This window comes from Morone saxatilis, unplaced genomic scaffold, assembly GCF_004916995.1.
Source record: "Morone saxatilis isolate NCDOM2014 unplaced genomic scaffold, NCSU_SB_2.0 Contig2, whole genome shotgun sequence".
Lineage (NCBI taxonomy): Eukaryota > Metazoa > Chordata > Actinopteri > Moronidae > Morone > Morone saxatilis.
This window is the reverse complement of record NW_023339762.1, coordinates 13882449-13898509: the sequence shown is the minus strand read 5'-3', so window position 1 is coordinate 13898509 and position 16061 is coordinate 13882449. Positions and strand designations below refer to the sequence as shown.

General features: G+C 40.7%; 2 protein-coding genes across 5 annotated transcripts in view; both read left to right on the top strand.

Moving 5' to 3' along the window:
* The window catches only part of LOC118330559 (cingulin-like protein 1), a 12516-nt gene extending 3810 nt beyond the window's left edge, over positions 1-8706 (top strand). For 2 of the 4 annotated variants that reach the window (XM_035665144.1, XM_035665141.1), the window contains 16 exons: positions 124-235; positions 339-434; positions 526-674; positions 1537-1678; positions 1771-1983; positions 2086-2292; positions 2384-2488; positions 2635-2787; positions 2977-3147; positions 3467-3619; positions 4913-5002; positions 6292-6375; positions 7362-7486; positions 7777-7885; positions 7993-8156; positions 8265-8706. In XM_035665144.1, coding sequence (XP_035521037.1) covers positions 124-235; positions 339-434; positions 526-674; positions 1537-1678; positions 1771-1983; positions 2086-2292; positions 2384-2488; positions 2635-2787; positions 2977-3147; positions 3467-3619; positions 4913-5002; positions 6292-6375; positions 7362-7486; positions 7777-7885; positions 7993-8156; positions 8265-8343 — 2152 coding nt within the window. In that variant the 3' untranslated portion in view covers positions 8344-8706. The remainder of the gene's footprint in view (positions 1-123; positions 236-338; positions 435-525; positions 675-1536; positions 1679-1770; positions 1984-2085; positions 2293-2383; positions 2489-2634; positions 2788-2976; positions 3148-3466; positions 3620-4912; positions 5003-6291; positions 6376-7361; positions 7487-7776; positions 7886-7992; positions 8157-8264) is intronic. The other 2 variants (XM_035665142.1, XM_035665143.1) reach the window with 1 other exon arrangement.
* Positions 8707-8837: 131 nt separating this feature from the next.
* On the top strand, positions 8838-13516 carry LOC118330561 (aquaporin-9-like). Its single transcript, XM_035665145.1, has 6 exons — positions 8838-9134; positions 9375-9501; positions 10533-10670; positions 10859-10977; positions 11754-11971; positions 12559-13516. The coding sequence occupies exons 1-6, from the start codon at positions 9057-9059 to the stop codon at positions 12764-12766; spliced, it is 888 nt and encodes a 295-aa protein (XP_035521038.1). The 5' UTR covers positions 8838-9056; the 3' UTR covers positions 12767-13516.
* The last annotated feature ends 2545 nt before the right edge of the window (positions 13517-16061 follow it).

Here is a 16061-nt window from a genome sequence, read left to right as displayed (position 1 = left end):
TTTTTCTTTCACACCACAAATTGCTCTGCCATATCTTTGTTTAACAACTGACTCATTTCTTTTTATCATTACACTCTGTCAGTACTATTAGTGTGTTTGTGAAATGTTTTTCTTACTCCTCAGGACGACTGATGATGACTCCACAACTCAGAGGAAAGTCACCCTGCTGCTTGAAAGGGTCAACAAGGTCAAGTGGAAGACTGCTGAAAATGTGGAGGAGGAGGCGGATGAGAAAGTGTGTGATGGGATGAGATGTTTGATTACTGTTCAATATGATTTCAGTCAGACTTGAAAATGAAGATAACTGCGTTGTTGTCTCCTTTTACCCCTTTACGCAGGATTATGCAGCTGAGGTGAAGCTGTTGCAGGAGAAACAGGCAGCGCAGGAGAAGGAAGTGTCTGACTTAAAGCACAAACTGGAAACTGAGATTAAGGTGAAATGGAGTCGCATCCTGCTGATTCACCTCTAAAACACTTCCTATTCCTGTGACTGATGATGTTACTCTCTGCTGTTCTGTTGTGCAGAATGAAAAGACTCTAGCCAAGGCTTGTGAGAAGGCCAGAGCAGAAAAGAAGAAACTTCAGGAAGAGTTGGACAAAAGTCAAGAAGAGCTCTGTGAACTCAGGGACAGACTGGCTTACATCGAGGCACAACTTCAGTCTACCAAACAGGAGTAAAGATCTCAAAGCCATTCAACACAGTTTACAATGAAGACTGTGTTATAATTCAACAGAGAAAAGTGTCTAATGTTGAATTTGAGTACTCTTCAGAAGGTGTCAAATTGACACTTCAAGGTCTAGTTTGTAGCATTAAGGAAGATCTATTAACATGTTTCATTAGTGTATAATCATCTGAAAATAAGAATCGTTGTGTTTTTGTTACCTTAGAATAAGCCGTTTTTATCTACATAGGGAGCGGGTCCTCTTCTACTGCGTCCCCTCTGTTGAATTGTATGTTTTTACAGTAGCCCAAAATGGACAAACCAAACACTGACTTAGATAAGGCCTTAAGCCTTTTTGAGAGTTTCGTGGCCAACGTTGTTTCTCCTACAGGCCTGGGAGGGTGAAGTTTACCACTAGATGCCACTATTTCCCCCTGTTTCCAGCTTTATATGCTAAGCTAAGCTAACTAAGGTTCATATGTATCATACTGATGAACTGTTGAAATATTCATTTAAATGAGTCCTAAAACAAAAGAAAGTGTAAAGTTAGATGTTTTCAGTGGATAACAAATGAAACAGTTTTGAAATGCAGAACTAATAAGATTGCCATGTTCCACTTTCTTTAAATAAGCTTCTGCTCATACTCTAAGGCCATTCAAGTGAACTGTGATGTATGATCAGATGAAAGTCATGTGACCGAACACAGAGTCAAATGCCATTTGGATTAAGTGTGCAGACATCCCTTTTTTTGTTATCTAGTCCTACCAAGTACCTTTCTAAAAAATTAAAGCAGCGTAAGCAGGCTTCTTTCCTTGATATAATATGTGGAACTAAAATATAACTGTCTTTCCTGCATATTTTTGTGTGTTGTCAGGCTGACTCAGATGAAGGTAGAGAGAGGGAGATCTAAGACGGAGATGAAAGACCTTCAGCAGCAGCTCTCTGAGATGCACGATGAGCTGGACCAAGTCAAGAAGGAAGAGGTGATAAATACAGAGAAAGAAGTCCTTCTAAAGGTAAATCAAACCACATGAACAAGATACACTCCACAAATCAACAGCAGCTGTAAAGCTCAGGGTGGTGACGTATTTCGTTGGATGCTTGTCAGGATATGGCACAGCTGCGTGCAGACTTTCAAGAGATGCTACAGGTGAAGGAGGAGCAGGAGGAGGTGCTGCACCACAGGGAGAGGGAACTCAGTGCCCTGAAGGAGGCACTCAAAGAGGAGGTGGAGACTCACGATAACTACATGGGCGCTCTGAAGGATGAATATGAAAATGAGCTAGAAAAGCTGCTCAGGGATTTAGAGCAGGCCAAAGAGGTAACAGAGATAGATGCACGTCTGCTCTTTGTTTTCAAAAGCTACAGCATGGTTTGTTTTGCTCCTGGTGTTCATCCATTGTGATTCCGCCCTGTTTCTCAGAGTAATGCCCTGCTGGGTCAGGAGAAGGTCAACGTAGAGGAGGAGAGCGGCGCAGCTAAGGTGCAGTTGATGGAGCTGAGCCAGGAGAGAGATCAGCTGAGAGGAAAGGTGCAGGAGTTGAACAACAAGGTGGATCAGCTTAATCAGGCCATCCAGGAGTGTAAAACCACAGAGAGACTGCTGGAGCAGAGAGCAAAGCAGCTGGAGGTAAGAAACACGGACACATGGGTAAAATATCTGATTCACTTTAGTTTGTTTCTCAGACTAACTATATCCTTATTTTCTCCTGGTTGCCCAGAGGGAAAAGCAGCAGGTTGAGGAAGCGTTGAAAGACGTGAGGAGGAACGAGGAGGAGATGTGTCAGTCTAACCAATTGCTGCTCACACGCTTGGAGGACGTGCAGGTAAAGTTGTTGTTGTGAGCTGTCAAATAAAGTCAAATACCCTCAGAAATCTTTAAAAAGGAGAAACCGTATGCACATTAGACACTTTCTAGCCCCATGCTTGGAAGCTAACAGTCTCTTCTTTCCTCTGTTTTTTTTTCTCTCAGAGTAAGTTGACCAAACTAAATCATGAGCACAGGGACCTCAAGGAGAAGCTCAAGGAGGAGAGGAAACAAACAGAGGAGCTGTGGAAGACAAAAACTGAACTGGAGGATGAGAGGAGGCTGCAGGACAGGGCGGTGGAGCAACTGCAGAGGAAGGTGAAGGGTGGACTATTTAATGGGTCCCAAATTCAGCTTTTTTGGAGACATTAAACTCTGTTTTATTAACCTTGAAGCCACATGAGATCAGCAAAAACCGATATTTCTTATGCTTGGATTAGATGCATCTGCAACTAGAGAGATCCACTTATCTCACTGTAGAAGCTCTTTGTTTATCTCTGTGTCCAGATGAACAGCATCATGGAGGAGTGCGAGGCGTCTACAGATGTGCTTCAGAACCAGGTCGATGAGGCCAGAGAGAAGAGTCAGAGGGAGTTGGACGAGCTGCGGAGACAGCTGCAGGAAAAGGGAGCAGAGCTGGAGAAATCCCGACAGGCAGCCAAAAAACTGCAGGAAGAGGTGTGGTGCTCATTGTCTGTGTGATTCATTAGTGTGTGGGTTCAACTGTCTCAGTCATCAATAAGATAAAATAAAATGTCAACACCGGGGTGGAAAGGAGTCGATTCCCGTTGTTCAGTGTTTTTCTTCTAAATTTGGTGCTAAAACAAGTTTTAAAAATGTTTGTGAGAGATAAAACAGAAACAGAATAAAAGAGTGTTGCCAGATTTGATTGATTTTGTAATTGTTTAATAATGTCTGACTGATTGCTTAATAGCAGACGCTGCCTGTTACCTTATCTTAGAGTGTGTGTTTGTACTGTGGTCTGTTCTGTATCCAGCTGCTTCCTCTGGAGGAGGATCTGCGCCAGTGTCGCAGGGAGCAGCAGGAGGCCCAGCTGAGGGGTCGGCAGCTGGAGCAGAGGGTGGAGGAGCTGGAGGACAGGAACGCAACCACGGTGGGAGACCGAGAGCGGCAGGTCAAACTCATGGAGGTAGACGTCTCTGTAGCCCTAACTTAGGAAACTTGTGGAATTAAAGGTTTTACTCCAGGAATTTAGTATTGTTCTTCCATAATGTTGGGAGACTGATCTCGAGTATGGGTTGAACTCCAAATTCACCAGATCCTAAATTTCCCATAATACAACTTAATAGCATTAGATCTTCTCTGACTGGCCATCTCCAGTTTCTAACCACATGTTTCTGTTATAAATCTGTGGTCTCAGAGCTCCAGCTGACTTCTCAGACCTTGGAAACCTCTCTCCAGAGCCACAGAAGACATAATACAAATGTTTTCACAGGCTGAGTAATACTATAACATGAATATTAATATAAAGCAGCTTATGGGTAAAACAAAAAAAGAAAAAAAAATAACAAAATTATTCCATTCACAATGTTTCTTTCATTGGACATGGACGTGACAATATTGTGTCTTTTTGTCCAGATTATTGTCATTCAGTACCTGCAAAGAATTTTCATGTGACTCCTGAAAATCAAAAAAAACCTTTGTCCAGTAAGGTTTCGACTAATGAAGGCCAAATTATATAAAATATTTCTGAGCTCACAGTAGATCTCATCCTTAAGTCGCAGTTTAAACATAAATATCTTTCCACAGTGGAGATATAGTGTGTTTAGATGAAAACAGCAATGTTTGCTGGCATAATAACATACTGTATATGTGTTTATTAAAAAACTAAAACTCTAAAATTGATGATCATCGGAAGCTCACTCTTATTAGAGCACCCAGTCCAACATACTTCAGTTTATCACATGTTTTGAAGTGTTTATCTGTTCAGGTGCCAGTATTTGCACTCACTTGTTCCTTGTTAACTATAAGGGTGGTGAAAAGAGCCATGGCAACAACATCTCACAGCTCAGCACTGTTTGTCTTGCTGATGACAAAACATTACACAGTGATACCAGCGTGAACAGTGTTGACACTGCGTATCGACCAAGGAAGCTCATGTTTACTGTACAAAGTTATCAGACCTGTCTGGGTGTTCTCGGGAATCTTCTTTCCCTCTTTCCTCCCTTTCCAGTGTCAAAGCACTCACATCCATTCAGCAGTGAAGAATTGCACAAAATATTTACTTATCACAGGTTATGTTATCTTTGTTTTATTGCATTTTTTCCACAGTTTTCTTTATATATTATTACCCTTTTAAAAAAATCTGAGTCTGTTTTCTAACAACAGCCTCAAGGGATAGATTCAGCATGTCCTCTGTACTGGTAAATATATTAACTTGATGATGTTTTGACACATTTTTTATGTGTTCCTCTCCTCTCAGGGACGCATCAGTCAACTCGAGGAAGATCTTAATGATGAGCGTTGCAGTGCCGACCGCCTGATGGAACGATTAGACAAAACCAAAATGCAGGCACGTTTACTTCCCCACTGTCCTTCCTCACTACACAAAGTCTCACATCAACATTCATGAATTTTCTTCTATCTGATCGAATAATACCCCGTTGTACGTTTGAACACCCAGCCCTACATCTGTTTTTATCATAAACAGATTTAGAGCTGAGTACTTACATTTCCCCTCAGACACTGACAGCTGCTGATTGGTGTTTCCAGTCTGGGCGTGAAACTAGTTTTGTTTTCTTAACTTTTAAATATGATCGAGCCTCACTGGCTTCATATGTGTTTATTCATCTCTGATGTTGTCCTAGGAGCCTTACGTCTTCAGTGCGCCTGTGAAGTAGGCCACCATTCATGAGAGAAAAGTGGTGCAGACTAATTGACACAAAACACTGTTTTGGGTGCAGTGCAAAGACAAAAACAGCTAACTATTGTGAGCAGCTATTCACACTCCCTTCACTGGGCCTCGGGATGTTATTAGAGAGGAGAGAGCCTCTATATCTGATGTGGCTACTCAGACAGACTGCATTTCCTTGGATTTTAGGAATTAAGCTGAGAAGCTTTCATATAACCTGAATGTTCTTGTCAACAGGTGGTGCCCTTTTTAATAAAGTACAGCCGTGTTTTCAGTCAATATGGAAAGCAGTTCAATAAAGTGCCTATATTTAGCTCTATGGTTAGAAACTGAGACTGGTTCGGTGCTCACATGTCCTACTCTTGTGAACTTACTAAATATTTATATTATGCTAAATATTATGATATTATAACGCTAGCATTGGAAGAAGTATTCAAATCCTTTACCAATACAGAAATGTAAAAATACTAAAGTAAAAGTACTCATGTGACCTTTGTGGTTGATATATCACAATAAATTACACTCTTACATTGTTAATGCTGATGCATGGATGTGTAGGCAGAATTTTAATGTTGTTGCTGGTCGAGCTGGAGCTCCTTTGAACTACTTTATATACGTACATATACCTTTTAGTCCAGTGATTCAAAGGGTCACAAGATGAATCTGAGGGGTTGTGAGATGATTAATGGGAAAGAAAGAAAGAAATGAAGAAGTCAAAAAAATTATTTTGCTTTGTTTTGTGAAATATTGGATAATTAGACCTCTCTGAGCCATGGACAGTTAAATTAAATTTGAGAAGTTTCGAGGTAAAATGTCTGCATAGCATAAAATGGAAATACTCAAGTGAAATACAGCTATGTCAAAATTGGACTTAAGTACAGTACTTGAGTAAATGTACTTAGTTACTTTACACTGCTGCTGAATCCCTCTCTGTTGGTCGCGTGTTATAGATGGATCAGATGAGGACTGAGCTGATGCAGGAGAGAGCAGTCCGGCAGGACCTGGAGTGTGACAAGATAAGCCTGGAGAGACAGGTACTGACCCCTGAGACAGGTACCGACCCATTAGACAGTTACTGACCCCTGAGACAGGTACTGATCCCTGAGACAGTTGCCTGGACAACAGACCAGAGTTAAATCTTTTCAACAGCACACATAATCAAACATCATTACTGTCTACGGCATCTGTTAGTTTCTGTATACATTCATTCACCAAAGCGCATTGTGTGTATGAGTATCCTAGAACTCAAACAAATGTGCCGAATTCATTCCCTTCACCATAAAACATTTTCAAAGCCTTCAAATCTTTTTTTTATATTGTGAAACCTGCATTGTTTATGTTTATGTAGCAATTTTATTTATGTATTTGACAAAACAAAACAGCTATTCCGACTCAGTCTGCTTACACTCTCCTCTGCTGCCTAAAAACTTAATCTTCTGGTTATAAGTGCAGGTAACAACAACAACAAACACTAGAGAGGAGTAGTTCTTCTACAACTTAACTCTCTGCTCACTGACAGATGCTCCCTGGAGGCAAAACCCATGCAGCTACTGCTTAAAATAACACTGCAGCCTGAAAAAACAATAACAACTGTATATTTAGAATATGAACAATGTCTGCATGTACAGAAATCAGACTGAATATGAATAAAAAGAATGAATAAAAAGAATAAGTTGTGAGGTCCCTTATAGTAAACATAAACAATCTACAGTAAGCATAAACAATATTGTGGGGTCCTTCATACATTATAATAAACATGAACAATATTCTGAATATCAGCTGATCTCTCACATTTGCATGAACTCTTTACTTGCCAGCAGCAGAAACCATTGGCCGGACTGTGTATCGTGCCATCCAGCTGCTTGTGTGTCCTTGTGTGTGTTGTGCACGAGAGCAAACAAAACTGGGACCCACTCATAAAAACATTTACTCAACACGCACTAGTGGTCAAAAACTCCTCCTGCTTACCTTTAAATTTCGCCTAATTTATGACATTCTCTTGTTTAATTTCCTCTGTCAGAATAAAGACCTGAAAAGCAGAGTGACTCATCTGGAAGGATCACAGAGAACCAACCAGGATTCACTCGTCTCAAAACTTAACACCCGCATCCAGGAACTTGAGGAAAGGCTGCAAGGAGAAGAGAGGTGAGCCCGTGCACATTAACAAATGAACTCATAGCTTTTAACAACAAAATATTTACAGCCATAAATGTATTTAGAGTTTGCATTTACCAGCGCAAGGTAACAATTAGAAGACACTTTGGATAATGGTTCCATCAAATACTTGATGGTGGCTGTCGAGCGGTGAACCCACTCATATCACTTTCCCTGTGGTTCTAAGAGTGAGAGTATCTCTAGTTCGAAACATGCTAGGAAGGTGTTGAGTTACAGGAAGCTACAGCAGTGATGTGATCTCTTGGTGCTTTTGGCCTCAGAGACAACAGCAACCTGCAACAAGCAAACCGCAAGCTGGAGCGCAAAGTGAAGGAGATGAAGATGCAGGCGGACGAGGAACACATCAACCTGCAGAGCGAGAGAGACCAGGTTAGACACATCTATTAACCACAAAGGAAAAACAAAAAAGTTGTCAAGTAGTCAAGAGCAGCAGACTTGACTCGTGACTCAATATCTCACTTTTGTGAACTCTGCAGCTGACTCAGAGAGTGAAGACGGCGAAGAGGCAGATGGATGAGGCGGAGGAGGAGATCGAGCGTTTGGAACACGCTAAAAAGAAGCTGCAGAGGGAACTGGATGAGCAGATCGAGGCCAACGAGCAGCTTCACAGCCAATTGAGCTCACTGCGGAATGAGATGAGGTGACCACTCACCTTCTGCCACTGAGTTTCTGTGTTTTATGTGCGGTGTTACGTGAAATCATGTTGTCCTTCAACTCTTTTATTTTATTTTATGTTTTGCATTGACAGGCGTAAGAAGAAATCGCCTCCTCTCATTAAGGTCGCGGAGGACGATGTGAACAACTTGGATGACTTTGGATCTGATTGACCGACTGATGCGTAATTGAAAACAAAAAAACTGTCATTTTTTGGACTTTATTAAGGAACGTTGGACTTGACTGTGAAGAATCCTTGATATCATAATTCAACGTAATTCCATTAACAGCTCAGGTGTGATCTCATTATGTGTCCAGTTGGGAGCAGCATGGCACCTTGCCAAGGCTGACCTCTAGTGGCAACATGTATAACTACAATACCTGACAAACTGATGTTTTTACTATGCAACAGACAAACTGGCCTATGTACCTGCACTCTAATTAATGAATTTGTTCCTTAAGTTATTCCTTTGCAATGTAAGTTGATATGATGTAAACTGCAAACTAATGAAATTTATTAAAATGTGTTTCCAACATTCACTGGTGTTTATACGTCTCCAGAAACTAAATCCAGCTGTATGATGTTTCTGTAAAGTTTGTGACTGCACACACAAACAGATCGGAAAATCTGATTTGAATTTGCGAACTACGAGTCACACCTGTCAATCACTCTGCCTGCCCTCCGCTGTGAAACAGTTGTGTGTTGATAAAGCTGACTGTGATGTTTTTACAGTGGATCAATGGTCTGTGCTGAGTGGCTGCAGTCGGGTAGAGGTGGAGATTTGACATGAGAGTTCTGAACTTCCAGAAGTTCACACCGCTGGACATCTGGTAGTTTTAGCAGCAGTTGGCACAGTGATACACTGAAATACAACGCAGGAGAAGCATGAGGCAACACTGTGCTCTCAAACATGGAATACTTAAGGAATTCCTGGCAGAATTCCTGGGAACATTTGTCTTGGTTGTAAGTAGCATTTTGTGATATTAATTTATTTTTTTTTCCTCTTAACTGAATATATTTGCTTTAGAAGTTGTTACAAGTGATTTTGTGTATAGGTATTTCAGTTTAATGGTCTCTAGTTCATGTTCATAAATGTTCTTGCTTCCGTATCTGCGTTTGGGATGTTATATTTTAAGAGAGATTTAAGTTAGTTGAACAGATGTTATATTGAACTGTCTGCTGTTGTGTTCCTCTGTTTGTCAGCTGTTTGGCTGTGGCTCAGTCGCTCAGACCGTCCTCAGTCGAAACAGCCTTGGTGAACCTCTCACCATCCACATCGGCTTCTCTGTGGGACTAATGATGGCAGCGTATGTGGCTGGTGGAGTGTCAGGTAAATGTGGTTACATTTGGTTGTTTGTAGGAACTTCGGCACCTGATTGCTTATTTCCACTCAAGTAGAACTTATCTCACATGAGCAGTGTTTGATATATGAATATTGAATTTGGTGCAATACAATTGAATGAGTAATTGTTAATGGAGTTTATTGAGATCAATATCCTGCTCTGCTGGGCATTTGAATCCTGTCTAATCAATGGAAAAATATCAGTTTTAAGATTGTGTAGTTGTTAACAGTTTGTTGTTTGCATATTTAGCTTCTTTGCTGTTTTATTTACTGTAAAGCACTACAGACTTTATGATACATTAAAATAATTCATAGTTAATACAAACAACCTGTGCCAGAACATATAAACAGTCTCACACAGCCTTTTTATATCTGTTGTAATGAAAACATTGTTACTCATGAGGGTTGCAGCTTGTAATAATATAACTTTATGGCTTCCTGTCCAGCCATGTGCCGCCTCCATGGCTCCAGTGTCAGCAGGAACGTGCCAACTCTCTGTCCAGATTCAATGAACGTGTACCGAGCATTGATTTGTTAGTACTAGTGCACAGCTTCTCTGGGGTCATACATAACCCTAGGCACTAAATGTCCTGCAAACTCCATTGATCATGGGCTACGTTCATCTGTCTATGACAGAGACCAGACTCAGTCCAAACGAGACTGCCTACCTAAAGAGCAGCTACTTCCAATTTCATTTAGACTGAACACTAACAGATTTATTATTGGTTTTGAAGACTTCAAAACTGACAAGATGTGAGCACGGTTTGATTAAAAGAGAACAGAATAATGCTCCCTTTGTTCATATTTTTACTTAAAGGTTGAATTTCTAATATGTGACCATTATTCTGCCTCTTTACTTGTAACCATACATAACAAAACCCTGCACCGCCCCAGGGGCTGCTCCCCTTCTGCTGCTCCTCGTGAATGTGACGGCCTCTCTAATGATGGAGAGGATATCATGCCAGCCACCCCCACCCACTACGCCTCTCTCTCACTCTCTGTTTTGTCCTCCGTCCCAGGGGGCCATGTGAACCCTGCTGTGTCTCTGGCCATGGTGATTCTGGGAAAACTGAAGATCTGGAAGTTTCCCTTCTATGTCATCGCTCAGTTTCTTGGTGCTTTTGTTGGCGCTGCTGCGGTCTTTGGGTTGTACTATGGTGAATACACTTTATTCACTTGCACATGCATATTAAACCTTTACACTTGGTAATGACCTCCAAAAGCTTAAAACCGGGAGTGTCAACGTTCAGCTGCCAGTAAAAATATTTCAGCTAGACGTTCATCAATACGTGATACTAATGGATCCCTGTGCACAGTTACAGCTATCTATTTGTCCTCCTCATAGATGCTTTCATGGACTTCACCAGTGGGATTCTGTCAGTGACGGGAATCAATGCAACAGGTCACATTTTTGCTTCCTACCCTGCGAGACACCTGTCAGTCCTCGGTGGCTTCATCGATCAGGTGAGCTATGGTCTCGGTGACCCAATGACCTCTCCTCTATTGTGCACCTCCGCTCCCATTCAGGCTCAAAATACTGCAAAGTCTGGCAAATGTAGCTAATGCAAAATTGATTGCCCCATTTAGTCTGAGAACACTCCCTCTTTTGCTCAGTTTTGGGTCTAATAACCCATTTCCTGGCATTCGCTGGAAGGTCAAATCTATACTTAACACCATTTTCCGTCTTTTTAGTCGGTGCAGTGATCCAAAAATAAAACGTCTACCAGCTTAAAACTGTTGAAAACCACATCAGGTGAACCACTGAGATAAGTCTAATAGTGCTTATATAAATGTTTCCTTTCTGTGTAACAGTGGTGCTGTGCAGGTTGCCGTCCCTAGATGCTTTTTGTTTAAACAGTTAATAGCAGTTTAAAAACTAGATTTGAACCATTAAGAGTAGACTTTGTGATACATATCCAGATTACATAGTTAAAAAGGAATCACTGAATGATACAGCCTAATTATACAAGTTAACTCTACATATTTTACTTATTTGAAAAACATTATTATAAAAGATATGTACACAAAGACATTCACATACGTACAAACACACCTAACTTAGATATACATAAACATAAAATAAACAACTCAACAAACTGAAGGCAAGATACATTGAATTACAATAAAAATAATAAGGGAAAAGCAAATCAATCAATGCTGTAATTGGGAAGTTACCAATGTTTGTTACGATGTGTACCTGCATAAACTCTGCGGTTTATAATGATGTTGTACTCCTGCAGGTGATGGGGACGGGTATGCTGGTCTTGTGTATCCTGGCTATCATTGATGGTGGAAACATTGGAGCTCCCAAAGGCGTGGAACCGCTGGCCATTGGTCTGATCATCATGGCCATCGGTGTGTCCATGGGACTGAACTGTGGCTACCCCCTGAACCCTGCCAGAGACCTGGGACCCCGACTGTTCACAGCTTTAGCAGGATGGGGGATGGAGGTCTTCAGGTAACTGTACAGCGGAGGAAGACAGATCGGGTTTATTGTTATATTTTTCTCATGTACCTGGGTTGAATTCTACTGTGTTCAGGTCTTGTGACAATGATCAGGCTTGTCCTTAGAGAATGGAGTCCATTTACACCATCATTTAAAAATATGGTTACATTTATTATTAGAATAAGGTTATATGAGATAATTACCAGGAAAAATGACAACTATAAGGAAATATGGAATAAATATATGTTACATCTGAAAGGAACACATCTAATTTTATCAACCTACACAGTAACTCAATAACCTTTTGGTTTTTATGCATAAAAGGTTACATATATATGTACCTGCCTGCCAAATCATCCAAATTGGATCTTATTAGATGCATGTATTTAAATATTTATTGAAGTAAACTGGATAAGACCCGAGCTGCTGACATGAACCGTAGTGTTATATAATGTCACATGCATTCAACAGATGCAGTCGATGCTTGTGAATGATCTAGTGACAGCACCAGTGACCCACAGTGGCCTCGGAGCCAGCCGCTTGTGTGACTGCCAGAGATGCATTTAACTCTGCCCTCTTTTTCCTTTGCATGCTAACAGCACTGCAGACTACTGGTGGTGGATCCCCGTGGCGGGGCCTATGGTGGGGGGCGTGGTCGCAGCCATCATCTACTACCTGTTCATTGAGCTGCACCACCACCGTGATGAGCCTGAGAAGCCCCATGAGGAGGAGGAAGAAGAGGAGGAAGATGAAGAGGACGAGGACAGCAGTCTGAAGGACAAATATGAGATGATCACCATGAGCTAAAAAAAAAAGACATTAACCTTCAGGACTAACTGTCCGATCCAGCTGTTTAACTGTCAGTCAGGTGAAGAACAACCCAGCACAGCTTCCATCTGTAAGGACAGGCTTCCTCTGTCTCTTTGGCAAACCCGTAGCAGGATAGGCTGTAGTTACTCTTCTGATTGGCTTTATGCTCTGCAGAGACAAGCTTTTCAGCTCAGTGATGGTATTAGAACATTGACAGGTCAAAACTTAAAGTAAAACAAATTAGGAAACGTTTTAGACAGTAAAAACTGCAGCTATATTAAGCACTATGGATACTGTTGTGGTCTGTGCTGTTGGTAGAAATACATACAAGCAAAACTTTGCACTGTCTTTGTAAAATACTAAACCCATCATCCAAACCAATACTGGACTGTCTCCTTTGCAATTTAACTTTTTATGTTTTATGTTTCATAAACACACGAAGATCTCAGTCCTGTGTACTTCACATTGTTATGACTTTTCATATATATGTTGTAAATACTGTATTATAGATATTAGATGAAAAGTACCCCGTTTTTTGGCTATATTCACTCAAACAATTGGTACTGAACTAATAGTTTCACATGTCTTCTTTTAGGTTTGCTCCCATTTTCTTTAGTGGTTGTAATGATCTGTATATTAACTTAAGGCTTTGTTTTTGTTCTAACTTATTTATTTTCTTCTTTTGCAAACCACAAGGAATCCTCCCTTCTGTTCATTATTAATATTTGTATTTCACTCACTGTTGTTTTGTCTACATTAAAGTTTCTACAAATGAATTTCATAAGAGATATTTCACTTCAGGGACTCATATCAGAGACTCCATCATCTATTGCAATAGTCAGTGAGAACTCAGTTTGTTGATGTAATTTTCCTCCCCACATTACCTCATATATCCTCATACATTCCATGCAGGCTTTAATAATCTATGTGATGAAGTGAAAGAGGATGATAATAGCAGACTTGAATCTTTTCAGTAAACCTCACCAGCAAGAACATTTGTTAGTCTAAGATTGAACACCTTCACCGACACAAGTGATGGATCATTTGTAGGATTGCAGAGGATGATCACACTTCACAGTGTCAGCTCAGAGCGTTAAGCTATAAAATATTTCCTTCCCTTAGTTAATGTTTGTACATGTCAAAGACCGGTCACACAAGATGTCTCCTACTTCACTGAAAACTCCATTGTCAGTATACAACACTTGTGCTCAAGGTTTTAATTTCCCACATCTCTTTAGTTGCATATTGAACCATGATTGGCTTCCAAACTAGTTGTGGTGTCACATGATCTGCTCTTGTGTGAACTGAACTTAAAAAATGTTCTTCCTTATATAGAAGAATGTGAAAACATCCATTTACTGTCAAACTCTGCCTGTGCATCAGTCTTCACTGTGAAAGACAAACATTGAAGTGAAGCAGCAATAAGCAAATATTTGTTGTGGAGCAGAGAAGCAATATCAGTAAAATATACTGTAGTATATATAGATAGAAGTATTAATTGTGTGTTCAGTGTATTATATTATTCCACATATTGCATTATTATTGCAGATGTATACTGTATTTACATCTAGTAGCATTTTACTGGTGTAATTGGTCAAGAGCAGTTCAGTCTATAACAAATCACTATATTTTAGTGGCTGATCATACTTTCAATCACAATTGTATAAGCGGTACTTGACTACATGTACTTAGTTACTTTTTACCACTGACTTTGGGACAGTATTTGTCTGTGGTTACAGAATTTTTTTTTAAAAAAGGGTCTGAGACATTATGGTCAGACAACATGGATCCCAACTTCAAACATTCAGGCTAATGTTCAGAGACAGAGTGAGGGTAACTGAAACCAGCAGACCAGGAGGCTGAGCCATCCTGTAGGATGAAACAGCACCAGATTACCAGTACAAAAAGCTGCCAAATCCTCAGTGAAGAGGTATCTGATGGACTGAGTTAAAGACTTGTGGGGTGAAATTAACTGACACCACCCTGAGGGTCAAAGAACTAACAATCACATTATAGTTCATGTGGGTTTGTCATGTATACATTGCATGACTGCTTACATAGAGCAGAGAGGAAAATCATTTTGTATAGACTGACTGGCTGCTCAATAATGACACGTGTGCAGGTGCATGTGATTGTCCCTTTTTGTCTCTCACCTATAGGTTAGACTTTAAATGATGAGGATGACTTTACTGTGCTGGTCATCATCTTCAAACACTGAGAAGATGATCTGACAGGCTTCTCTGAGCATAAAAAAAGAAGTCTTCTGAGACCTGGGTCTGTAAGCTCAATATGAGGGATGCTTTTTAAAACTTGTGTGGAACAGTAAATGGACCTCACTCTGTTACGTTACATTTGTTTAACAGACACTGTTGGGCATTTTGAACTTCTTCAAGTGCTACATTTACAATAAGGTTTTTTGATTTGTTTTTGTTTTTATCAAGTCTGAGCAGATGAGTAGAGTCGATGTGTAGAGTAAGTGCTTTCTTGGTGTCAATAAGCAGCTTGTTCTATTATTGTGGAGCCAGAACCACAAACAGTCATGAATTTGTTGATTGGTAACTGCCCAACTCATAGTTACGAGGCAGCAAGCTGACTGGCAGTAGCAGATGTGCTGGGGTGTATGGTTTTACCAAGTCCTGGATGTAGGATAGGCCTGAGCCATTCTCAACACTGTAGGCAAGTACCAGTGTCTTGATTCAGCAGCCACTGATAGTCAGTGTTGTGTAGTGCAGAAGAACTTGAAACTTAGTCAGTGTAAAAAGAAGAGGGGATCCAGAACAGCACCCTGAGGAGTCCCACTGGCAAGGTTAAGGGTTAGACACAGATGCAGGTTGTTTGAATTAAAGGTCAGTTGGACTGGAACCATATTGTAATGATAAATCACTTTATTTCTTGCAGCAGGCAATGTTTTCATGAGACATACAAACTAAATGTGACTGCATCTACACAGACTGACTGAATGGAGGAACCTTGATAATCTAGTGGGCATGATACTGGACAAAGAACTGGGAGTTATATTCTTGCTGCCATTGTGTATCCATTCTTTATTTTAGCAGTCCACAGGTCAGCTGCTCATTGGAGCGAGTGTCAGCTGCCAGTGCCACTTTTACAATCATGCTTTGTCACTGCACAGAGAGACAAAAGGTGCTGCTCGCTCATCGGCTGTGACGTCAGCTCCTTGCACAGAGCTGAAACTCTTAATGTAGAATATTGATCAGGGTGAGTGACATTGTCCTCTCGGCTGGGACATTCATAACTGAGTGACATCAGCTTGAGGAGAACTGTGATAAAA